At 32.3% G+C, this 27,745-nt stretch overlaps 1 protein-coding gene across 2 annotated transcripts; it reads right to left on the bottom strand.

Annotated features, from left to right (window-relative positions):
* On the bottom strand, positions 1-27,745 carry LOC139493166 (calponin homology domain-containing protein DDB_G0272472-like). 2 transcript variants are annotated; one of them, XM_071281347.1, is made up of 14 exons: positions 25,213-27,745; positions 13,517-13,967; positions 12,618-12,813; positions 11,204-11,344; positions 10,553-10,735; positions 9,747-10,026; positions 9,181-9,316; positions 8,324-8,870; positions 7,308-7,365; positions 5,042-5,241; positions 2,908-3,016; positions 2,267-2,512; positions 1,851-1,884; positions 1-759 (listed from the first exon to the last, which is right to left on the bottom strand). In XM_071281347.1, exons 1-14 carry the CDS (start codon positions 27,728-27,730, stop codon positions 750-752), a joined length of 5,109 nt encoding a protein of 1,702 aa, XP_071137448.1. In that variant the 5' UTR covers positions 27,731-27,745; the 3' UTR covers positions 1-749. The 2 variants fall into 2 exon arrangements, with proteins under 2 accessions (XP_071137448.1, XP_071137449.1); XM_071281348.1 differs by lacking the exon at positions 1,851-1,884.

Here is a 27,745-nt window from a genome sequence, read left to right as displayed (position 1 = left end):
AAGCTTATTGCAACATTTTATTTTTCAATATCACAGTACGGTGCTTTCATAAGAATAAAACTATATAAATTCATAAATATTGCATGTAATAAGCATGTAAATTATATAGAAAACTAATATAGGATATATAAACTTCTATAAATATAAGTATTATAAAGTAAAAAACATTCATAAGCTATCGAATAAATGCATACAAAATGGCAAGCATTTAATAATTGAAACAAAATGCCATAACATGTGTATCTATGTGACACTGAACCCTCAACCAACTTAGATTTCATGAATATTCATGAAACTTCAATGTATTCAAAGGATTATTCATTGTTCTATAGCAAATAGGTAATATGAGATATTAAGCATCGATTATACATAACAAAAGTATGCTTATTTCTAATAACCAATTTCATTGAAAGGAAGCCATCAATGTATACAAATTGCTATAAAATGCTATCATATTAATGATATATTTAATCATATACATTTTTTTGTACATATACGTGTAGGAGTTCCTACAAATGTTTAGATGCACTGTCTGCATAAGAGTATATACATGTATCTATAAGAGCAAAGTTCTGAAGAGACAGAAATGGTAAGACTAGTTCTGGTATCACAGATGAACAGCATATCTAACTGTATCACAGATGAACAGCATATCTAACTGTATCACAGATAATCAGCAAATGTATCTCGGTATCACAGAAAATTTGTTCATCTAACTCTATGGTTCATAACATCCTCAACTTAATGTCTCAATTTCTCCTGTAATAAAAATTAATATACGCTTATATATGTATAAAAGTTATTTTGACGATTGTATAGATTGTATAATAACACGTGTACCCTTAGTACCATACAGACTTTCTAACGATGAGTAAATACATGGGAAGCAAAATGCAACACTAGTAAAATAGCCCAGCCCTCTCATATATCAACTTTGACTAACGCATGTATTAAAACTTAAAATGTGAAAAAAACTGCGAAATTCACGAATTAAAATGGTCATGAAAGGCATGAAATGAATATGTATTAGTGATAAGGACGGACTACTGGATGTTTGGTGGTTAAACAACAAGTCATAACGACTCCATCAGCTTAACAACGTGTACTAGTTCAGTATCATCAAATTGTAGATATAAGTGAACAGTAATCTCCTGTGTCTTAGAACTCATCTAGATTAACTCGGAACTCTCACTCAGACACAACAGCTTAATGCTTTATAGCTACATGTACGGATACATTAAATATGTCAGCACTAGTATTGATCAAAATGATTAAGTAGTCTTGCGTTTTTAATTAGTTATTGCTACAAAAGGTCAGCAAAAGATACCAAAGGAATTTGTTACAAACAAACAAATGCACTAAATTCATGCAACCAAAATCAGGCATGGCACAAACTATGCGAACAATTAGTGTTTGAACATGATTGAAGATGGTAAAGAGGTAAAATTATGCATTCAAAATCATGTAAATCGTTTCTCACTGGTGCAGATAAATCAGTTGTAATCATTGACCTGTTAAAATTGACACATTTGACCTAACATTTTTGAATTTATGAATTTAAGGGACAAAAAAATGGACTAATCCTCTCATCTATTAATATACTATAATGTTATAACTCAGGACAAATGCCTGCACCTGAAGCGTATAATACAAACAATATGATACCCAGCAAGTTAGATTAGTTAGGTTTTTCACTTATGTTTTTGAGCACAATCAAAAGAACATATTCTCCGTTTAAAGCATCAATGTGTTAATAACAACAGAAAGCCAAAAAGGTAGCCAGTCACCAGAATAGGAAGGGAGATCACTCGGGTCCATTTGATTTCTAAGAGAAAGAATTGAATACATACTCATCTTCTGGACTGCAACTTTCTTCTACTGAAACTAATTGGCGTCATGATTGTAAGTATAAATATTCTTATCAAACTGAGATATTTTTGTAACGATTTTGTCAAAACTTGTGTTATTAGTAACCGAAAATCAATTAATTCATAATCAATAATTTAATAATAAATATAATATATTAGGCAATCATTAATTTGTATCACTTTTTTCGTCAGTACCTATATACTCACACCAATATCATATTTTGTTTATAGTCGAATAACAAAAGATCATTTTTGAAATTTTGAAAACCTGAAATTTTTCAATAAAAAAGAATAAAACTAAAAAAAATCATTGGCATAAGTTCCCTGAATATGTCATTGGAAATCTATGAGAACTGTACTTTATTTCATGACGCGCCAGAATTGATGGTTAAACTTACGTGCTAGCTGCCGATATCGACATTTTCTAAGGCGATCTGTCAATTGATGGACGGAAGCTTGTTCCCCTACCACAGATTGCCATATCTGTAAACTATTGAAGCACTTTTCCTGCACTGACGGTTTACTTTGATCTATGGTTCTTAATTGGTCCTCAGTCACTCCTAAACGTCTGGCAATTATCATCCAATTCTTGACAGCATCCGGGTTCTGTGCCACTTTCACAAATGCCCGTTTTAAAAGTGTATCTTTAATAATATAAATAATTTGTATGATTTCTTTACAATACGCTTTGAATATATAACTGTTTTCATCTCACTTATTTAGAAACCAAAATCAAATCATGTGATTGTAAAGTTAACAAACAACTGCACGTCTACATTATATTTTTTTTACAACATTTATTAACATATTGTAATAAAGCTTTTTTTACCACTACTCTTTATTTTTGTAATGTATCTAGACTAAATTGCCCTTTCAATTACGGCCCTCCCCTCTTCCTGAATATCTCTGTGACATATATCCTACATTTTTATACCATTCATGCCATGCTTCATTGTCTACTTGTTAAACCAAATCGAAATTTGTACAGTTATTGCTCTCAGCATATTTCTTATGCCAAATGTGTATAACTTTTACATACTTTTATTTGCTTTAGCCATATTTCGTTTGTATTCCAGGTCTTTGTCCCTCAGTTCACTGGCTATATCACTTCGTCCACAAGATGTCAATGCTGTAGCTAAAATGTCAAGCTAAAACAGAAAAAAAACGATGTTGTGTACTTATAGTTTGATTTTCCACAAAGTCATGCATTTCTCCGAGTGTTTACAATTTATTAACACTAAATACATTGGATGTGTCCTGACTGATAGATGAGTCTGGAAAAGATTATTTATAAGTATATACTTTAAGTGGCTTTGAACTAGGTTTCAGTAATTATCAGTGCTCATAGATTGGTACTCAGTGTGTCTTCGATGTATTGTTTGCTTCCTGCTTATCTAATGAACCAAAGCGTTTCCTTCTTTGTTGTGTTACATCTAAGGTAATGGCATAGTTCTGACTATACGATATCGGGTTTGCTCATATCTAAAGACGTACGTTGATAAATAGCTGCTTACGTCATTAGTTGTACTCTGGTGGATAATTGTCTCATTTGGTAGTTACAACACATCACCTTATCTTTTTAATAAAGAAATATCAGAATATCGGATAAGAATATATGCCATTAACAATAGAAAAACTTGCCCGTACTGAAAAAACAACATAAAACAAAGAAAATAAATGAAACAAACCATCAAAAACCAACATGATATTAGACTCAAACGAGATAAGGAATACATGAAAACGTGCAGGATAAACTGAAATTTTACACTTTCACGTCATATCGTTTTGCTGTCTTCAGTTAACAGATGTATTAATTAATTAAAAACCAATTCTTCAGAGAACAATTGAAGGTCTTTCCACCTCGATAATAAGATTGAAATTTGAAAAACGATGTTAGAAAATGTCACTCCTTGCTGATGTAATTTGGTTCTTCAAATTGATATAAAAAAATAAGATTAATAAGTATATGCAAAAGACTCAATTGTTTTATTATGAACAGAAAATAATTTTGCGCAAAGGTCAAAATTTACCTTTGACCTTGACCTCAATTTCAAGGTCATAGGTCAGTGATCTCAAATCAAAAGACCCCAGGTCAATCATTTGTATGGTTGTGGAGAAATACTGATTTCACATACATCAGGGGAGAAAACTCCTATAAGGGTTAACCAAAACACTTCGACTGAAATAGGTTGAAGTTGCTTCTTTTTGTAAACAGTTATTTGGCAAACAAATCATATCATTAACTGTAAAAGTTTCTTTTGAATAACGATAACAAGCAAAATTCAAAATTTATAACATGACCTTGACCTTCGACCTTGGTCTCAATTTCAAGGTCATAGGTCAGTGAACTCAAAACAGAAGGCCGGAGGTCAATCACTTGTATGGTTGTGGAGAAATACTGATTTGAAATACATAAGGGGAGAAAACTCCTATAAGGGTTAACCAAAACATTTTGACTGAAATAGGTTGAAGTTGCGCCTTATTGTAAACAGTTATTTGGCAAACACATCATATCATTTACTGTCACAGTTTCTGTGGAATAACGATAACAAGCAAAATTCAAAATTAAGAACATGACTTTGATCTTTGACCTTGACCTGAATTTCCTTCAAATGGACCAAGGACTTCATATCAAATGACTGTAGGCCTCTACGACTTATAACGTATGAATTTATCCAACAAATCGCCTATCTTAAATTTTCAAAGGGAAAGAACTCCCATAAGATGTCTTCCGATCACTCAAGTCAAATAAACCAAATCATTCTCAAGAGTAGACGAACAATTTGGTGAAAACAGTTTGCTAAAATTGTTTACGGTTTTAGAGATATAGCGATAACAAGTAAAAGGGGACGTGGGGAGATAACTCCTATAAGAATAAGTGTTCGGTCACACCGGGTGAGTTTTGAAACCCCCCATTACTGTACAACATCATTGGTCAAAAATTCTATTCGATATGTTGTTAGACAAAAAAGCATCTCAGACGGCAGAAGAAAAAAAAAAAACAAACAAATAATAATCAGAAGAAGAAAAACAAAAGGTCTTTCCACGAAAAGTGGAAAGACCTAATTAACATGTTATTGTAAAATTTCCTGCACATCATACATGTACTGTTTTGCTGGCTTCGGTTATCAAAAGTGTCAGTACAAAGGACTGCCTCTCATGCTAATTCTCACCTTGTTGGCACTTCTTGGAATTCTCTTTGCCCAGGATACTAACATATCATACCGGATCTTCTTTGGGTCCGGATTAGCTGTATTCTGTCGGAGTATAGCTTGAATCCGGACGCTTTTAAGGTTCAATACCTGTGCTAACATCTTCCATTCATCACCAAGCTCGTTAGCAACAAACTCTAGGACATCCTTCGTGTTTGGGGCTATAATAATGATAACAAATAATGGTTATATTCAAAAAGATTCACATACAGAAGACTAAGATTACGTCATTGTTTCTTCATGAAGAATATGACTGTTGGGATTCGAAATCTTGTGTTTTCTGAGTTTGAAGTACATGTAGTCTATCGTTGTTTGAAATACATAACCTCCATTTACATTTACTCATAAGTTAAACGATGTAAGGTACGAACGCTGAGGAAAATTCAAAACGAAAAGTTCGTAATCAAATGGCAAAACCAAAAGCTCAAACACATCACAAATATCCTACGTTTACATATGTATATTTTTTATAAAAAATAAATAAGTTGTTTGAAACAAAAGAAGAACTTTTCATTGTTTATTAGTACATTTTGCACAGAAGTTTTTTTTTCCAAGTTCTCAGTTAAAAGTTTAAAGTTCGTAAACTGTGTACTATTCTCGCTAAAAGCCTCTTTCTTGTGTTTAAACAGAAACATAATATACAAAAATATTGTTATTATTTGCATTTAAATAAAACAACAATTTGTATTTCTACTATTTCTTAAACACAGTTGTTCAAATATTGTGTAACTATTGTAATTTTGAGACCCCACGACCTTTTAAATTATCTATTTATCACGACTTTCTGTTTAAATGGCAAAAGTTCGTCTGCACCAGGAACCTCACTCATAACAACGCATAGCAATGAATTTTAAAAAATAGTTTTACGGTTTTCAGTAAAAAAAATATTTAAAGAATTACACAGTACTAAAGTTGTATTGTAAAATGAGTTTAAATGAGAGGGTAATTAAGAATTGCCTAAGTATATTAATCAAAGTACTGAAGTACTGAAATTGGATGACCATCACCGCAAGTTCTTGTGGATGGTCACAAGCGCTTGTCTTAAAAATAAAAATCACAGCTCCATACATTGTACCTAACAATCAGGTTAATGTAGAGATAACAACAAATATTCTGAGACAAGTTCGTGCGTGGATGGTAAATAAATGACAGGGAATTCAACCTCATCGTAATAACTATTATATTGTAGTGATACAAATCAGTATATTCTGGTTTATTGTTATATATTATATGAATATTTGTAAATTACAGTTATATGTATAGTATATAATAAAATCAACGGTACCAATTTTGTTGCACCAGATGCATTTGTATATCATTCTATTTTACTATATTAATAATGGTACAGTACAAGTGCATGGTGGACACTCTTCTGTAATTATTTGATTTTTCTAATAGATTGGATTTGAGTAGGCATTCATATTGTCAATAACTGTGCATGGGAGATTGCAAACGTTCTTAAGATATTCCTAATAACGGTTAACACACTTTTTCTGTACGTGTGCATAGATATTCAAGATTTTTTACTTAAATATTTATATATATATATATAACGACAACACATTTTTATATTATTAAAATAGAGAAAGGAAATGGGGAATGTGTCAAAGCGACAACAACCCGACCATAGAGCAGACAACAGCCGAAGGCAACCAATGGATCTTCAATGTAGCGAGAAACTCCCGCATCCGTAGGCGTCCTTCAGCTGGCCCCTTAAAAATATGTATACTAATACAGTGATAATGGACGTCATACTAAACTCCGAATTATACACAAGAAACTAAAATTTAAAATCATACAAGACTAACATAGGCCAGAGGCTCCTGACTTGGGACAGGCGCAAAAATGCGGCGGGGTTAAACATGTTTATGAGATCTCAACCCTCCCCCTATACCTCTAGTCAATGTAGAAAAGTAAACGCATAATAATACGCACATTAAAATTCACTTCAAGAGAAGTCCGAGTCAGATGTCAGAAGATGTAACAAAAGAAAATAAATAAAATGACAATAATACATAAATAACAACGGACTACTAGCAGTTAACTGAAATGCCAGCTCCAGACCTCAATTAAACTGATTGAAAGATTAATCTACATGTATGTTCTAAAAAAATATATAGATCGGTTACAGTCCAAACACGAAAGTTAAGTAATGGAAATCTAGGCGACAGCAATACACCGTAATGCCCTCATGGTCATCCAATGTAAAAATGTCCCATTTTCTCACCTTCAACGTGTATTTTCACAGGAGCTGTATTCAAAGGCTGGGGTGGTTCTGGATCAGGCTGCAATTAAAAACAATATTGTTACTATACATATATTTTTGGTTGCCTTCTGATCAAAGTCTTAACTCGTATACCAAGTAGGATAATCTAACGGTTTATTTAGCTTCAGTAGTTTGTAGGTTATTCCCTGGTTTTCAGTAATGATCCTAATTTAAGATTTATTGCCGTGTGATTTGTATTACGTAACGTTAAGTAGACTTTGAATTCAACTAATAAATGTGCAAAGTAATACATGCATCTTCAAATCTTATTCAATTTAAATTAAATCGATGTAAGTATACGAGGTATGTAAATATTATAATCAGGATGATTTAAAGTAAGAAAGTTTAAAACCATGAAATTATAAAACCCGGGATAATCAAAATCGTTACATAAACATAAAGTTATATGGGCTTATAATACGTAGATAAAACGTTGATAAATGGCCTGATTTAACTAACATGTCATAAAATGAAAATTTGTTTTTAAATTACCCCAATTATTGATTAATTTACAACACCAATGTCAATATTTAAAAAACAAAACTTCGCTTAACAACACTCTGTTTTTTTAGTATTCAATTCAACTTTAAACATTCTTATAACACGTACCTAAGATCATCGCGTTGTTGTTTACATCGTCAAATGCATGTGTAAATACGAATGGCAACTATAATTTATGCTATATGGTAACTTTCATATTTTGACACCAAGGGTTTTGATCTTATTAAAACTTTTAAAGAGGTAAATCATTAAAATCAAGTCTTTGGGCTGCTGTCTTTTAGCATAAATCTCATATCTTCCTTAATCCACTCTTTTCTTAAAAACAAACCAATATAATCATAAGCTAGAAAAAAAACTTGCGTACTCCCCAATATAACTCTCTGTAGATACCTCAGTACTAATAGCAAATGATAATGAATGATCGGGCTGCTTTCATTGTGCAATATTATACCAAAAGAGAACACATTTTATATTACCTTGGGTATATTTATCAGTAGTTCAGTCAGTAAAAGTCTTTCCTTTGTAACTTCTATGTGTGGGGGTTTCTTTGGAGCACCAGGGGTTTGGTGTTCCATTATATGTAGTTTTTTATGAACAACATCGGAAGAAACTTGTGCAAATCCTCTGTACGTGTGGAAACTTTTCTGAGCAAACTTTTCAATTTCTTCAACACTAAAATCCAACCTGCTTCTAAAATGCGTGTTGAATATAAGTCTTAGTTTGTCAGCTTCCTTTGTACATTGAATGTTTCCTCTAAAACTGATGTCTAAAATTTGTCCTTCTTTCACTATAATATCTTTACTAGGATTTGGTCCTTCTTCGTAGCCTAATTCTCCAAACTTGCGTATAGCGCGCTCAGCTCTGTTTGATTGCTCGCAAGATACAATCACTTCGTTTGGATCGTCGTTCTTTTGGCGTAAAAAGATTTGAATAGTTCTATACATTATTGATATTTCCAACATAAAAGCTAGTCTCTCGACTTGTGCAACTGTCATTCCTTCCTTTGTTCTTAGGATTAGGTATCTGTAACGTATTAAAAAGTCATTATATAGACAATGCATGTGTTACCATTACTTCATTTATTATATTTACATAGGCACACAAAAAATAAAGAAAACAAATGCAAGGATAAAACATAAAATTGTTTTTTGGCTTTACTCATTAGACGATAGATATAAGAAGATGTGGTATGAGTGCCAAGAGACAACTCTCCATCCAAGTCACAATTTGTAAAAGTTAACCATTACAGGTCCAATACGGTATTCAACACGGAGCCTAGGCTCACACCAAAATGCAAGCTCTAGAGCACTTATATTATATTTGTTTACTATACCTGTCACTGGGTTCTTTGATTTCAAAGGAGACAATGTCTTTATTCCTGGCCTGGAATAGAGGTACATCCTGTAGTTTGGTCCATGTATCTTCTCTATTACTCCTAACCAAAAGATGGATGTCCTCCTCGGATTCATCTAAACCAGAAACACAATCAAATTAAGTTTGACAAATATTTTGATCAATATTGATTTATTTACATCTTTTATAAATGTTTTAAGCGAAATTCCTAATTCTTCAATTTGAATGACGTTGTACTGGAACAACTTATACTTATAGAGTATTGTATCATACTATATGGCTTTCCGTAACTACGATCCGGCATGACTATTCAGTGGTTGATATCTAGGTTAAACGTTTCTATAAAATTATGAGTATTGAAAAAACTAAAAGTAAAGGAACAAATGATCTAGAAGGCTTCTGTCACATTCTCTGAAATATTGACAGGTTTTAAATTATTCTTTTCAATTTCAGTTTATCATAAGCGTTATAATCTTGATGCTTTGGTAAATAACTAAGTCTTAAGAGAACTTTAATGTTTATACACAACATAGAATACATGTTCACCTTCATTTCTGGAAGACTGGAATGCTGTAGACGGCCGAGCTGTCAGTGGTCGGGCATCTTGACCACTGTCTGAGTCACTTCTATTCGTGGCCATTGCTGTCTGTGGTCGTTTGGTTCGAGTGGTATTAGGAGGGAGCGGTAAAGTCATCAATAAAGGTTTGGCAAACTTCCGGTTTGGTATTGAGAATTTAAGGATCGGGCTTGCAGCCAATAAGCTGTTACATTCTACCGGGCTTCGCTGCTTTAATTCTGTTACTGCTGATAATTCAACCGGCTGAACCTAAAATATACAAAAATAGGTATATCTTATAAATATTTCAAGAATTGAAAGCTGCCTAGTTAAAAAGAAAGACAACCAGTTAACCTATATATAAGAAGATTTGGTATGATTGCCAATGAGACAACTCTCCACAAGAGACCAAAATGTTCATTTTATTTCAATTTGTTGTTAATCACAGAAACTCGTTGCAATATTTAACGTTATACCTTCAAATTTGAAGCACCTTGTTTTGATTTTAAATAATAAAGTTTTATACAAATAACTTACAATGTACATGTAGCTTACTTTTAAATATTACAGAAATTCTCATTTTCGTCTTATGGATTGCTCTCCAGCATGTCTAGTACACTTAACTATTTTTTATATAAAGAGGATTGCCAACAGCCAGAGGCTAGTATAGGTCTCTTTAACACAAATAAATATACTTAAAAGTAAGTTGAAATATCGTATTTGTATAACTACGACTTATCAAATCTTAAAACAGGATCACTAAAGCCTATGTTACCACTTACCACATTACACTTACCTCTATATTAATGTTGGTGTTCATCTTAAACATGGATGGTTTACATGTAAATGAGACTCTGGCATCAACTGATGAGAATACTTTGTTTCCTTTTTTAGTAAACGTTAGTGTGTCTCGCTTTAGTCTTAGAACCACAACGTATGTTCCGAATTTTCTTGTTCTCGTTTCGACAAACCTCAATTCCTGAAACGTTAATTCATTAGTTAATTTATTTGTAGTATTTTAGGAACATTTTGCTGTAGAGTATTTTGTGGATACAAGAGATATTAATGCCGATTGTGATATTCAATATGGTAGACGTTGAAACTTTCGGTTAAATATTTACTAATTTGCTAAATCTGTTTCTATACAACTTTATCAACATTACAAGAGCGCTTACATAAATTCGTCAAGGACCATTTTGTCAAATAGGTCCGTTCTCCTGGAAGAAAAGATACAACCTAGTTTTCAAGTTTCACGTTTGTTATTTCTCAAAGATACTCACAGGCGTATGTGAATAGTACAAAAACCACATGCATATATCTAACGTACTTTTAGAATTACTTTATCCGATAGTAAAGGGGACAAGAAAGTAAATAATTCGCTATTTTTACAAAATATAAAACCAGTTTAGGGACATATAATTTCTTAGTCAAGTATTAAACTTCTTACTTTGATATCATTTAAGACCAGTTCTGTAGACGGAAGCTCCGCCCACTTCCCATTGGACTGTAGACATTTAACGACGGCTTCCTTCCCTGGTATACCACGTGGTGCACAGTGAGGAATGGCAATGGACATTGCTTGTTCGAACTGTAATAGATATAATAGACTATGTATAGAAAAGTACTCAATAAATTTTAATAGACATGTAAATTGTATGAAAAATAGACAATTTTACAGTAAAATGTTCACCTTGCCTTTTTTCTAAATATTATGTATATATGCTCTGGCTTTTTGATAAGCTCTATATTAAACAACTGTTCCCAGTTCTCAATTCTGTTGTGAAACTTGCATCTCCAAATGGACTTCTGCAATATTTGTTTGTTTCTTTTATATTCAGGCGATATTTTGATAGTTATTTGTGTACAAAAAATATATATTCGAAAAATTATAAAATATCATTTTCCCAATGGAAAGATAATCTAAAAAACAAACATAATTAACAATTTTGGGTAACATGTAGTTAATTTTCCCTTTTTGAGGACTTAAATGGTATGAGAGATCATGTAGAACTATTTCCTGACTGTTGATAAAGTCTATACACTAAATTACATTTGACGTGTACTGATATTTTAGTATCCATTAGTTCATTTAGGAAAAAGTTGCTTTCAGCATCGAAATCCCGATTGCATTATATTTCCAATCAAATAAAATTAAAAGCTTTATTTAAAGTCGGCATTTTAAAAATAACCGACAAATCTATCTAAGGTCAACCTTAAACCGATGAATTAATTGACTTAGACAATAGAAAAATAAACATCAACAATTGATCGTTGACATAAACACTATCTATAAACAGCATTAACTTCGATTAATCTAATAGTAGCATTGGAATTGTTCATATTTATTTTCCATCTCAAAAATGAATTAATGAAGATCAAATCAAATTATATGCTGCGGAAGTGAAATTCAAATATGAATTTAATTAATAATGTAAATGAAATAAGTTTTTATAAAAATCTATATCAAAACTGACATTTTAAATGAAGTACATATATGTATGTTTGACCGGTAGATAAGCGCAACTTTATATTAGAAGAGACCGATTGGTTTCTGAATGACCACGCAGCATATGCATAATTTGTGAGCATTAATTTTGTTTTGTGTATTTATACTTTCTAAACTTTTACGGATGAATACAATTTATTTTCACTTATGACCTTTTGTTACTTTGTCTTGCTAAACTAAAAGCCAAGGATCGAGACTGAAGGTTAACTAAATAAATGACAACGGGCTCTTAATCCGAATTTATAAATATAAAACGAAATATTTCTTTCTGATGAACTTGTTATATCTTTTACACAAATCTTTTCGATGTCGGTAGTCTGGATTTATAAGACAACTTATTTGATAGCAAACTTACACTGAATTTCTTCTCGTTTTCTGTCGGTTTGATCTCTATGATATTGCTCACGAGCTCTTCCGTCTCGGTCAGCTCTAGTACACCGGTATCTTGGTCAAGTCTGGTCACTTCGACATCTTCTCGATTCAGAGACCCTTTAATGGATCTGATGATTACTCCTACCCCGGGGTCATAATCACCCGGATCTACGCTGTATCTGTTAACAAAATAAATATATAAAATTTCAGTATTTAAATACATCATATTTAAACTGTTCTATTAAAAAAAATAATAACATGTTGTGTATTAGCTTTTTTAAATTACAAGCTGTTGCTAAAGCATCATTTTAGGATTTATGTTTTACTTTCAGGAACCATTTGAGATGTTTTAACTTTTATTTTTATGATCCAACTTGGTTGCTTGATCTTGCATATCTTTAAAAGATTTGTCTAAGAGCTTTTTTCTGATAAGGATGTTATAAGTGTTTCGTCTTTATATCTTTGTATCAACCGTGAGCTCAATATTGAACACTTTAAAATATTGACATGAACTCATCATATAATTGTACCATGATATAGGCACGAATTTCATTATTGGTTGGACTCTGAGATAAATGCATAAAATAGTTAAAAGAAAAGACACAATGGTTAGAGGAATGGTCAAATGAGCATACTTACACTTACACTAGCTAAGGAAATGACAGACTAACATAGGAAGTTACAGCAATAGCTCAAAACGGAACATCATTGCAATAGAAAAACTGATGTTACAATGGGTGAGCTGTATTGAGGGACCACACAAGCAATGGTCAGAAAAGAGAACAGATAAATGTCGGTATTGTAATTTGAATATGTTCAGCTATATTCAGTGTTAGATAATATCAATTACCTTTCATATATTTGTCGAATAAATATACCTACATGTATCTCGGCCAATTATTTGGATTTATTCTTTCTGCTTCTTTTCTGGCCTTTTCTTCGTCAGCACGTTTCCGTTCATCTTGAAAAGTTGTTCCTTTCTTCTTTGCCTCTTCCATTAACCCTTTGTCTTCTATTTCTCTTATTTTTCTCTCCTCCTCCGCCTTCTTTTCTGCCCTTTCTTGTGCTCGTTTCCTAGCTTCATCATCAGCTTTACGTTTCTCTATAGCCGCTTTCCTTGCCTCCTCAGCGGCCTTCAGAGCCACTTCTGCCGATTCCCATGCCTTCTTTGCCAGACTCTCTGCCTCTGCAGCCTCGATCTCGGTCTCATTAGCTAACTGAGTGGATTCTGCTACTGCAATGGTTGCCTTGGCAATTGATGCCCTCGCTTCTGAAGCTTTCGCCAATGCAGATCGTTCCACGGCAATACGCTCTTCGCGAATTTTGTGTTTCTCTAAAAAAATACAATTATGCTTGGAATTATTATTTGGTGCCACCACTTTTTAAAGTTTTATCAATGAAGATGTCATTTATTATATGATTTATAGAGATTTGGGTAACTGGACATGCAACTTAACGGTTTGTTACACGACCAAGGTTTATTTCATTAACACTGACCGCATGGATGTGTGTTACTTCAAACTAAGGTGTTTGTTCGGAGTTGGTTGACGATTTTAATGTTTGTTTGATCATTCCGTATATATCTTATACGTTTAGTATTCCTGTGTAAGCTTTCACAACTTCTTTATAACTCATGGTGATTTTATATTATACACCTTTGTTTATGTTCGAGGCGATTCAGAACCTGCAAGAAGACAATTTAAAATTGTCCATACTTACATACGGTGACTAATTGGTGATTTCTACGGTGATGATTTTGGCTGGTATGCATAAAACCACTTTAGTCAAGATATCTAATCGTAGTACTTATTTATCGTAGAACATGTAGAAACATCCGTTCATTCGGAATTTTTTTTAACTTAAGTAGTTTTTGCATATCAGCCTTGGTGTTTAACGTCCAGTTACAAATATAATAGAAATATCAGGACACGAAAATGTTAATTTTATATGAACAAGAACCTAGTGTTGTATTAGACCGAAAATTTGGGTCGTCTTTTACACGTGCTAGTTTGAAAAGTTAACAGTCCGCAAGTTTGACCCGATTATGGATGAGGTCTATGACAAATCACAATCGAGGCGGACAGCCTACAACTCTTTCGATGGTCCGTAGATTGCATGTTGTTAATTTGAAGCAAAAGGTCTTTCCCATTCTCCCTTTTCAATGTCATTCAAAATAACCACTTAATTGGATTAATTGAGAATCGAAATATACCAAAGGAATATTCAAACTTTCAGGTCAAAACAAACTGATATCGTTAGGGGAAAAAGAAAAACATCAAATGACGACCAACAGCACACAAAACACATCACTAAAAACTAAACATCATTAACCCCGCCAAAAGCCGTGGATCAAACGTCAACTTTTCGACCAGATGTGACTGCATGTATGCACAGTGTAAAAGCCATACTTCAGCAAAGGTTTTGATACTGACGGGACAAGTCAGAAGATGATCATATCTCTATACCCTAGTTACTCCTGGAGATGGATATATGTGTAATTTCAAATTTCAAATATGTTATAATTGCCCCATGTCTTTCAGAAGTCATATTGAATTATGGTAATCAATTTCATTTAATATATTGGTTGTAACGCAGAAAATTGAATTCTGTTAAAATTGAAGGTAAAGATAAACATTTCATACAAGTGATCAATTAGCTTTCATGTCGGTTTTTAAGCAGTGATATAATTTTGTGTAAAGTGTTTATTTTTCTGTTTCTGCATGGGAAAATAACTAAGATTGCTGTTGATTAATATTTTCATTACTTGGTGAAGGTCCAATTTAATTTCCTGTCCCAAATTGATTTTATAAAATGTCAACATCAAATACAATTATAAATCTTTTTCAGAAAGGAGTGATTTTAGTAGAATATTTGACAAAACACCTAATAGATATTCCCTACAGAGATATCTATGGATTGAAAATGGATTTATTTAAATGTGAATGTCATTTCAACTGAAGGTTTTTGTATTTGTAAAAAGTTTAGTTAATTCACACATCTTTTAATGACTTCTCATATATTATGTTGAACCTTGACTGAATAGGTAAAAATAAAATTAATGTACACAAATGTCTCTTATTAAATACTATAAAGTCTACATAGAATATTTGAACAACGGCTTACTGCTTGAACAGAAAGGTATCTTAACCCTACACTTCTTGCCTAGTAATTTTCATGCCTAAATTAATAATTATAGACGAACTAACGTGTTATTTATAGGACCAGAAGATGTTTCATTGAATTCTTATCTATGTATATTATTATGTGAAATACAAATTACAGATTGATAATGTTAAAACTGAGTTTATAAAAGTAAATAAGAGGTAAAACTGTGCTTCATTTAGATAATATGTAACAGAAACCATCTACGGTTAGTTTAGGCTTCATTTCCTTTTTGGTATATCCATTAAACATGTTAAACATTTTAAAAGAGTTTTACTTTGATGTTACAAATTTTGGATTTTAACTTTCTCAAAAGAATGATTAGATATGAACCTGTCTGTATCCATAATGATAAACAAGACAGCTAAATTGGATCACGAACTGATCAATTGTTAATGGTTCATGTTCAGCGGAAGACATTGACGTTAAGCACGATATTGCGTCTCAAATGGTAACGTCAAATTTTTACGTTTTACGGCGATTTCCGATTATTTGGGATAAGTTTTGTATTTCGCTTGCAGTTTTTGTTTTGCACATCAATATGGATACTTCTTATAATGTTTTGTTGTACTGAATATGCATTGAATATTTCTCAATGAAGGTAACGTAAGCAACAAACAACAAAATATATCGTATTTGGGTAATGCATATCTTTATGAAATGAGAAGATATATACGATATGATGAGTGCCAATGAGACAACTCTCTACCAGAGATCAATTGACATAAAACGTATTAAAGTGCAATGTTTTCCCATTTAGATCAGAAACGGAGGAGGATATATATTTTGCTTTAATATAAAAAGTTTGTCGAGAATAACAAGTTAAACGGGTCTTGCTTATAAAATTCACTATACTTAATAGCGGTACAATATTAGATTATGAAATGAAACGATTGTCAGAAAAAAAGGTTAATTATAATTCATATCATATGTTTACAAGCTTTGTATGATGTGGAGAGGTATATAGCCACGCTTTAGACCCAATTTTATTTTCACTTTCAATTCTATACACATGAATCTTATTGCAGAGAAATAAAAAAAAAAATCGCAGTCAGTTTACGCTTCCCAAATTTGAAAATTTGATAAAGATGATTTGTTATCCTCTTGTGATACAAAACTTTTTCACAACTAAAGAACCTCATCTAAACGAACAAACCCAGTCATCGGATTTTTTTTATGATGCTTTGTGGTCTTGTTGATAGTATTAGAGTATCAAGAAAATTCTATCTGAGGAACTATATACAGATGATCCACCATAAATAGCGTACCCCGAATCGACAACGTCGAAAACGTACGAAAATCGTCCAGTGGACAAACTTGCAAGACATTTCATTTCTTTGAAAACGAAGTCGTTTTGACTACGCAAGTTATCAAAAAGTATGTTGCTGTTTTGTAAAGTTAAAGCACAAATACGGAAAAGGACTATTTAGCATGCAACTTATCTAAATTTTTAATAAGTAACGTCGCAAATGACAATTTATTTGTAAAAAACGGCGAAATCCGACATTGGACATCTTGCAAGACATTTGCCAGAAGTCGTTGCATTTTGATATGTAGTGTGAGTGCTCCAAAAATTCGATTTTGATATGGTCTATGTATGCACATAGGTGAGCCGAATTTACACAAACGAAATATCATATTATCTTATATATTATCTTTAAAACCTATAAATTTTGATAACTTAACATCTTCCAAAATCTGACCAATATGAACACTATTTGTTTTTGCCAAAAAATAGCGTTGGTCGTAACAGAAACACTTATCCAGTAATATTGTTATACTTTATATATGAAGCATATCATTCATTCGAATTTTCGTGGATATAACACTATTTTGAAGAACACAAACACCCCTGCTAAAGTGATTATGCGTATAGTCTGTTACGTCTGACACGCATATTTTGACGTTTTGTCAATATGTTGTCCTTATTTTAGACTAAAGTAAAATATGATAAAACAATTTGTACTTTTTTTCGGAATAGTATTTACCTGTCTAGTCTATGGGTCCGTGTAACACTTATCAATTCAAAGTTTTAAAAAGTTTTGAAATTTTAGATTTTTGGAATTTTGATCAAAGTTTTAAAATATCAAAATTTCAAATTGTGTTAAAGTTTTGAAATTTTAACCAAATTATTAAAATATCAAAATTCTAAATATCGTTTATAAATTTTAGATTTTAGAAACTTGATCAAACTTTTAAAATACTAAACCTAATGTGCAATTTTGATTATTTCACTTTTTGAAAGTTTAATTTTTTAAATGTTTGCTTAAAATATCAAAAATATATAGGGGCGGCAAGAGGGGTACCTGTAATCACTGATGTAAACACGACTCTGATAAGAACTATTCTTAGTTATAAATAAATAGCATGAAATATATCAAATCATTCTTAATAACAAGATAAATAATGAAAAGAAGAAGTCGGGTTTTTTTTATGAAACATATTAGACATCACATGGGATAACAGTATCCTGAAATTTTAAGGTTATGCATCTATCAAAAAAATATATAATTAAACCTATTTAAACCGGAATCAAGTATCTCTTATATAAGGTTAGCGTTTGAGATAAATAATTCAAAGCTATTTTGTGTTCCCAGTGCCCAACATTTAGAAGTATCAGAGAAAAATGACCAACTCGCAGTAAACCATAAAGTATTATTCGCCTTTTTGACGTTCCTGATGAAGGTAGATCCAGAAAAAGCGCCTCAGTGGGCTGGCATACAACTTAAAACGTTTTCCTTTCTTGTTTATCGATTGCATGATGATAATATATTGCCTTTTATGATGTATTTCAGTTCCAAGAAATGATACGGAAGGAATACTTAAATATAGCGTCGCAATAAAAGTTGTGCTAGGCGTATTTAAGCTGGCCCCTAGACAAAAAAGTGTACTGGTTCAGCGATTATAGACGTAATACTAAACTCCGAAACATATGAAACGTCGCACGATACTGGTGTCACCTAACGTTACACACTCAAAGACGTAAGCCAAAATAAAAACGTTGGAATGCATGTTGTTCAGATGGCTTTTTACAATAAATTTTAAAGGATTGATTTTTTTTCCTAAGAAAGGATTAATTGTTTTTTCTTAGATAACAGATGTTAAGCTTAATTTTATTAACAAATTAAAAATAAAAAGTAACTTGAATTGAAACCATTTGTTTTATATACATTTTAATTATAAAGGCAATCGATTACTTTTTTTTATGGATAAACTATGCACTGCAAATGCACTCATCTTTGCACTCCAGAATGTCAAGGCGAAAGGACTACGGCATATCTAGCATGTTAGTTCTGCACAAATACATGCAAGGGAATTAGTGGGAACAATTATTATTGCTGGTTTTTTTTATTAATTTGTATTATAGCGGATCCGACTATTATAGTCCGGAAAACACTTCAGTTCCGCGAGAAAATCTCTCCCAACCCCTTCTTTATGAATCGGTAGAGCTTCCACATAAAACATTAATTTTAAAGTTTTCTTATTAAGCAACAAAATAAAATAGCCGTATTCCAAATCGTCTGTGAAAACCGCAATAATGACAATTAGACGGAATGTTAGAAGTATATTTTATGAAATAACGTCAAAATCGTATGTTGGGACATTGTATCGGACATTTTAGTTTTATCTGATATATCGTATATTATATTTAATTTATGGGAATTTAATATCAAAATAGAGCTAATTTTTTGTACTTTTATCCATTATAATTTGTTTTATGTAGCGAATGGCACTGTATTAAATAAACATCATGAAAAAAACAGAAAACGTAACCATACGTTTAATTTAGTTTGAAGGGGACAAAATGTCGGACATTGCTATTCAACTCGAATAATAAGAATTTATTTTGAAAAATCCTGATTATTGCATGAGGCGAAAGTGTGATCTTTGTACAAAATACTAGTATAAGAATTATTTACTTTCGACATGGGGATTACTCTGAAATCCCCCTTTTTGAGACAATTTAACAAAAATTACGGCAACCTTTCAGGCATGGGACAAATAATTTGTATCATCTTGATCCCTTTTTTTTATATTTCCGTCTTTTCGAGAGAAAAAAATCGACATTACATCATCGCCCAATTATGAATTGCTTGTTCTAGACAAATTTTTATATCGTTTGGTAATAAAATTCATATGTTTTTTACGGGATTCAGAATTTCACAAAACTAAAAGTGTAACGCGGGACAAGGAAATCATTTTGCAAATTAAAGGTTTTATTGAGTTTTAATTAATGAAAATGGTCTGTTACATATACAAAATTGCAATAATCTGAAAGAAGAGTTTAAAAGCTTTAAAATGATATACAACACTTTATAATATCAATTTTTATGTTTAAAAATTAATAAGATGAATGTGTCTTGTCCGTGATTTTACCAAAGTAACACCAGTAGCGTGCGACGTTTCTAACAATGAACTAAAATCAAAATCATACAAGACTTAGAAGGACAGAGGCTCCTGGATTGGGACAGGCGCACAAATGCGGCTGGGTTTAACATGTTTCGTGAGATCACAACCCTCCCCTATACCTCTAGCCAATAAAGAATGAAAAACACACAGTAATACGAACAGTAAAACGCACTTCAATAGGAAATACAAGTCCTATGTCAGAATAGGAAACAAACTAAGAAACTAATTAACATGCATGACAATGATAATAAAATGACAAAGGACTACTATACATAAGGCTAGCAGTTACTGTCATACGCCAGCTCCAGACCTCAATTAAACTAATTGAAAGGTTTCATATGTCCTCATTATGCACACTCTCTCCTGTTGCATTTATTGCTAATTTGTTCCAGAACATTCATGAAATATTTGTCACTGGCAACAACAAAAAATCGATAATTTAAAATAGGTTGTTTACATACAAATTACGAAGAAACGTAAGATTCAACTTCCGAGGACAAAGTTGCCCTTATAAATGGATTTAAATATGTTTTAACTTCACTTTGGTCAAACAACTCTTTAATTGTTTCGTTCTTATTTTGCTTGAATTTCAAATTTCAGTTTCAGCGTTCCGTATGTGAATTCTTTACTTCAAATTCTGCGTTTAACATTGTACTGGTTTTTCGAGAGTGACATTGGTGAACGGCCAAAAATGGAAAAAATCCATCATGCAGCTGACAGTGTGTCTTCTCTTTGCACGCCCCATTCTGACTGGGTGTACATGTGAACTTTTAGTTTGCTAAAAGTCGATTGTCGTACGATTACTTCAAATATAAATACCCAAATAACAAAATGCAAATACGGGACAGTAATATCCTTTAATACAAAAAAATCTATTCCTTTTGTTTACTATAATAAAACAGTGGTTGATTTAGAACCTATAATGGAGCTATGTGTATGATAACCAGTCCAAACGTTGTCTTTAAGGTAGCAACCATGTAACTTTAAAAGTGGGGTGAGGTTGTTTTGTCGAAGCGCTAACAATTTTATTAAGTTTTTCATCGCCATTAATCAACTTGTCTGGTTCAAAATTTAACACTAAAAGGCATGGATAATTTTACTTTTGTCCTCTTCTGGCACAGAATATTATATCATCAAATTAGGGATCAGAATATTTTAATGTACCATTATCGAAGCCCCTAGTGGTAGTATCCAGTAAAAAACAGGGACTATCTAAATATTGGTTCCCCAGACGATTACCATTTATCGCTGATAAAAACTTTTGAACACAATTCAGTTCAACTTTCAAAATGCCGACACCTACAACTGGGTGCTTAATGTAGTACAGCGGCAACTATTACATAAACATGAATGCAAGTTAGGTGCTTAATGCAGTACAGCGGTAATTATTACATAAATATGAATGCTCGTGAAAATAATGATTATGGTATACGTTTATATATGATATGAAAGGTTTCAACTTTAATTTGGTTCGAGTGTCAATGATAAGTCTTTTGTAAACGAAACGCGCGTCTGGCGCAAAAACCGGCAAAATTTATATTCCGGTATCCATCTATGATGAGTTTTGGTAGATACCTTGTAACAGTATCTTGGCTCCAATTTGCTGATATTGGATCCTATTACCGTCTTAATTTCAGCGTAAAAAAGATTATATTAAAAACCTCCTTTACTGTGGACTAGCACAACCTTAAACCATGCATTCAGTATCATGAAGCGCTTTTCTTGATCGACCTCCTTACGGAACGCTTAAAGCTGAATATTTAGGGCAAACAACTTACAAAGAACAGATAAAAACGTTTGAGATGATCTTTCATTCTGTACATGAAATGATATATTCTTTAGCCAACATGATTGCAGAAAGTAAGAAGTCGTAAAGCAAAACAGGAAAAAAAATGAAATCAAAAGAGATAATACATCGTGTATTGGGCCTTTTTATGGCTTAGAGTTTAGTAGAAAATGTATATACATGCTCAACATAACCATACTATTTGACCTACTGAGAGTTGTTCAGTTTTTACTGTTACTCCTGTTTCTCCTAAAATATGGGTGCTAGAAAAACCAGCAGGTAAAATGGTCAATATCAGAGCCGTACGTCTGGTTTTTAAATGAATTATCTTCTTTTAAGAAATTTTAATTTTGTCATCCAATTTTTCACCGCTTTCAACTGTCCGTTTTATTTCATACATAAACTTTTAAGTATCAGTATGTTTTTAATTCATATTATTTCGTTTCGCTTTTTCAGGTATCCCTCTTGTTGCCCCTTTTCTATTTTGATATTTTAAGCAAACATTTAAAAAATCAAACTTTCAAAAAGTGAAATAATCAAAATTGCGCGTTAGGTTTAGTATTTTAAAAGTTTGGTCAAATTTCTAAACTATCAAATTTATAAACGATATTTAGAATTTTGACACAATATGAAATTTTGATATATTAAAACTTTGATCAAAATTCCAAAAATCTAAAATTTCAAAACTTTTTAAAACTTTGAATTGATAAGTGTTACACGGACCTCTATGGATATAAGTTTTTTATATAACTTAACTGTTATGATTTTATAGAAAAGCTGGTTTATTAGTGTGGTCTGGTTGATTACACGGTATTGACGCAATAACGTGCGTAACGTCATAATTACAATCAGAACGTAAAACAGTACGGAATGAGACACGGATAAGATTCGGAACCTTTTTCGCATTAAACTTTTTATAAGCAAAGTTTATATGCATAACAAATTTAATATTCAATGTTTTCTGTTACTTACACTGACTCAGAGATTAAAATTATTAATGAACTATTAATCTATTTAACCTTAACAATTATAATCCGCGAATTATATACTTTGGAGTGTTATTATGTCATCTTAATCAAATAAATTCTCATTCTAATACGCTTAAATTTCAACAATTAAAAATCATCGAAATAAACCATCTACAGTGAACTAATATAAAAAAATATTTTTAATATTGAAGTTTAGTAAATTCTTGAGGTGAGCCGAGATGACATATGATTTTTAAACTGTTATAATTACCCTTTTTGTAAAAATAAATAAACAAATAGACCTTTACTGGTGGGGGTTCCGACCCACGTAAACATTTACTATACAGAAGGTGAGATACCTTTAGTCGTTAAAATTGTTAAAGAACTGATTTAATCTAAATCGTAATGACTAATTGGAAATTTCATTCGACCTTCAACAGCCTGAGGTTCCTATTCCTGCACGATAGCTCTTTTTATGCCCCACATACGATAATAGAGGGGCATTATGTTTTCTGGTCTGTGGGTCCGTTCGTTCGTCTGTCTGTTCGTCCGTCCGTTCGTCCCGTTTCAGGTTAAAGTTTTTGGTCAAGGTAGTTTTTGATGAAGTTGAAGTCCAATCAACTTGAAACTTAGTACACATGTTCCCTATGATATGATTTTTCTAATTTCAATGCCAAATTAGAGTTTTTACTCCAATTTTACGGTCCACTGAACAAAGAAAATTATAGTGGGAGTGGGGCATCCGTGTACTTGGGACACGTTCTTGTTTAAATATCTGTTATGGCTCGATCTATCCCTCTTAGAACCTCCCATTACCCCCGGAAAAATGTATCTCTTTATTTTCATATCATCTTGTGCATATAATGTTCATTAATAAAATACAGTCACCGATTGTATAGACTAAGTGTAGAACAGAGTGATTGCTCAGATTTAGTACATTTCGCCTGCTTTCTGTTACTCTGATTGATTGATTGATTGCTGGTTACTTATCGTCCAGTGACCGATAGTTCATGCATGTCCCGTAATTCTAAGCAATCATTGTTACGGTATAATAGTTTATTACTGTTGTATAACCGGCATTGTTGTAATTACATGTGTAATGTTTACATCAGTTGTTTTTATTGTTGTGATGTTGATAGCAGAAACTGATAATATCTTATATTCCAAATATTTTCCAGTCTTAATTCAATTTAGAGATTTCAATATTGCATAGACATATGTCTTTTGCTGAGGATCGTTCATTGATCTCAATTTGTCTTTATTTGTTTGTGTCGTTAGGTTTCTGTTTCACTGACGTAGTATACCGACACCTCTATTTATTGACATACAATTTAACCCCGTCGACGAACCTCGCATTAAGATAGACTTTTCTTTTAATTACACACCGTGTTTTTAAAAGTCACGTTTTAAATAGGCTTAACGTTCTTTATTTTTCTCTATAACTAAAGAAAATATAATGTACCCGTGATACAAAAGAATGTTTAATATAAACTAAAGTTTGATGTATCGATCGTCATTTATATTATTGTCAAATGTTTTCATAGAACTTTTGAACTTTTAAAATTTAAAATTCAGAATTAACAAGTTATCAAGTTTTGTCACTTTGAGTTTAAAACGTCTGATATTGTTATGAAACAAAGCAATGTTTATAAGTGTCATAGAGGGGGGAAATAGCAACACTATCTCGGATTGATTTTTAAATCCGTTATTAAAAATTCTTTAAAAGTAAGACAGTATATTCTTGGTTGAATGTACTAAAGTTCAGTATACAATAGAAGACTTATTTTACCTTGCATACTCTTATCTCTGTATTTTTAAATTTAACAGAGAAGTTAAACTTATATAAATATATATATCTACATAGAGCTATCAATTATAACTATATGTAGCTTTTTGATCAAATATTTTTCTCCTTTGTAAGAAATATGTACATGTATATATTACCTGCTTCGAATTCGTGAAATGTAGAAAAACAAAACCCATCAAAGATACCATTTTTAGCAGTTTGTAGATTACCTCGAGTTTCGTCTACAAAAGACTCATCATTGCGATGGAATAAACAAATTAAAAGTCCTAATAAAATTCTTATTTTGAAAACATTGAGGACCCAACAATTCCGACAGGTTTTGACAAAAACAGCGAAAATTATTTCAAAACTCATATTTCTACATCTTTATGTTCTTTACATACTTATCCATACACCTCCGTTATAAGCACCTGAAGTAAAACCCGTTAACGTAAGGAACACTAACCTTCTTCAAACTTTTCTTGTGACTCCATCCATGTGGTCAAATCTTCTTCCCGGAAGCGCTTTGCTATCAAGTTGTTCACTTCATCACCAGAAGAGCGTAAATCTTTAAGACATTTATTTAAAAAGACAAATAAAGATTCATATTTCTTGTATGCATCTCTAAGTGATATAAAATCACCTTTAAATTTGTCTAAATCCATCACAAAATCTGACAATGGTTGATTATTTAACCGTGTCGTATACTCAGACATAAGATCCTTCATGTTTTCCATTAAATCTTGAACCTTAACCTCCAGTTCAGCCACAGTATCTACAGCATTGTCGATTTTTATATTCCGTCTGATTTGTTCAACAGATTCAACGCCAACGTCATCATTTTTATCGTTCTTGCTTGCGTCATCTATGTTTTGGTCAACCTCGCGTGCTTGTGTATGGTCTTGACCATTGTCCTGTATAGTATCATTTGTTGGAACTTCGGAATCAACTGGTTGATCCAGACTGTTATCCGTAGTTTTACTTTCATCCTTTTTGTTCTCAATTTTATCCTTATTATTTTCATCACCAGTTTCATGTTCCTTTTTAAAATCTTCATTTGTTCCCCAATCAGATACGTTTCTCTGTCGGGAATTAGATTCAGTTACATTAGTTAGTTCTTCATCGTCATCTCTATCAATATGTTCCTTCCCTTCAATGTCACTTTCTTCAGAAAATACCCCATCATCGCCGTTTGTAAGGTGCACTGGTTGTTCCTCTCTAGCCTTTGTGGTATTAGTGCCTTCCATTTTTTCAGTTTCAACGTCAGAATCAGAATTTTTAACAGCTTGTCTGACAAATTTCTGCCTTGCCATTGGCTTATTGTCTTTATTAATTGGTGTTTCACTATTTATTTTGTCAGTATCAATGGGCAATGGAGCATCTATATTTGAAATGGGTTCAATATCCTCTAAAGTGTCGTCAGGACTTGAATTTTTCCGTGTTTCTTTATTTTTCCTATTTTGTGACTCTTTTTGTGCGTTTGTTAGTGTATCTGATAATAACGTTTTTGCATCAATTGTAGGTTTTTGTTTAATTTCCTCACAGTTTTCAGATTTATGCAGCAAAGAAATGACAGAAACGTTATTTTTGGACTTATCAGACGCGGAATCCCCGATTGTACTGACCTTGATTTGCAATTCTTTATCTTCAGGAGTGTCACCACTGTTAATAACAACAGGATCTTCACTTCTATACGTTGGAAACGAGTTATCACTTAGTGTAGCATCATCGCTTTCTTCTTCCTGTTTCTTGTCAGAAATATCCTTATCTACACCAGCGCATTTATTTTTTGAATTTTCGGAAAATGAAACAGAAATTTGAGAATGATCTTTTACTGAGACTTCCTTTTGGTCTGATTTTTTATCAGAAAGACTATTGACACTATGATCACTAGATTTAATGTTTTGGTTTTTACTCTCCCCAACGTAAATATGCTCTTTAGAATCAGATCCTACCTCCTGTTTGTTTTTGTTTTCACAATATGACGGCCAACTTGACTCTGTTAATGTTGCGTCATCATCGTCATCTTTATCCTTGTTGATATCCGAGTTATCCTTTGTTTGCTTGTTGACATTTGTATTTTTCACGTTACCTGTTTTCCCAGCTCTGATGTTGCTCAATTCTGTTGCTGTTTTACTGTTCAATTTTGTTTCCTGGTTTTCAATGTCTTTGTTATCCTGACAATAAGATGGCCAGCTGGACTCACTCAACGTAGCGTCAGCGTTACCTTTTTGATTCCCGGGATCGCTTACTGTTTTTAACTTTTCCTTAGAGTTGGAATCATTTTCGAATGTGTTGGAATATGCATATGACTCACTATGATCTTGTTGATCTAAATCCTTTCTCGGAGTTGACGTTGAAGGTGGTTCTTCTTCACTTTTTTCTATTCCAGTTCTTTCGAACTTATTCTTATTTTCTTTATTTTCACTAGGAACTATTTTCTCGGACACTTGTTTCTTGTTTCCTTGTTGTACTGGTTTATTTTCTGGTGCACTCCACTTGTCCCCTTCACCATCAGAACTTTCGAATGAAGACGAGTACGAGTCGTGACTATATTCCTCCGACTGTTTCACACTGGTATCCACAACTTTGTTAACTATTGTATTATTGAACGAAATTTCTTGTTTATTAGTGACATTTAAAGTCTCGTCACCTTGAGTCAATACTTGGCGTTCTTTATTTGAATCTTTCCGATTTAAATCACTATTTTCATTACCACTATTATCAATACAATTTAAAACCTTCGATGGGGAAGCACTACTCCGTTGATTGGTCTGATCACTAACTGTATCATGATTTAAATTATTACCATTAAAGTTAAACGCCTGTTCTCCCTCTAATTCGATTTCATTAGTGGCTGTCATAAAATGAATGTCGTGATCTTTTGATTTTATCTTTCTTTTCTTTTTCCGAATTTCTTTTGAAGCCCGTCTTTGTTTAGTATTATTGTCCTTCACAAAAGATCCGTCATTTTCTTGAAGCATTTTAATTACAACTTT

This window comes from Mytilus edulis, chromosome 10 (assembly GCF_963676685.1).
Source record: "Mytilus edulis chromosome 10, xbMytEdul2.2, whole genome shotgun sequence".
NCBI lineage: Eukaryota > Metazoa > Mollusca > Bivalvia > Mytilida > Mytilidae > Mytilus > Mytilus edulis.
This window is presented reverse-complemented; position numbering and strand designations above follow the sequence as displayed.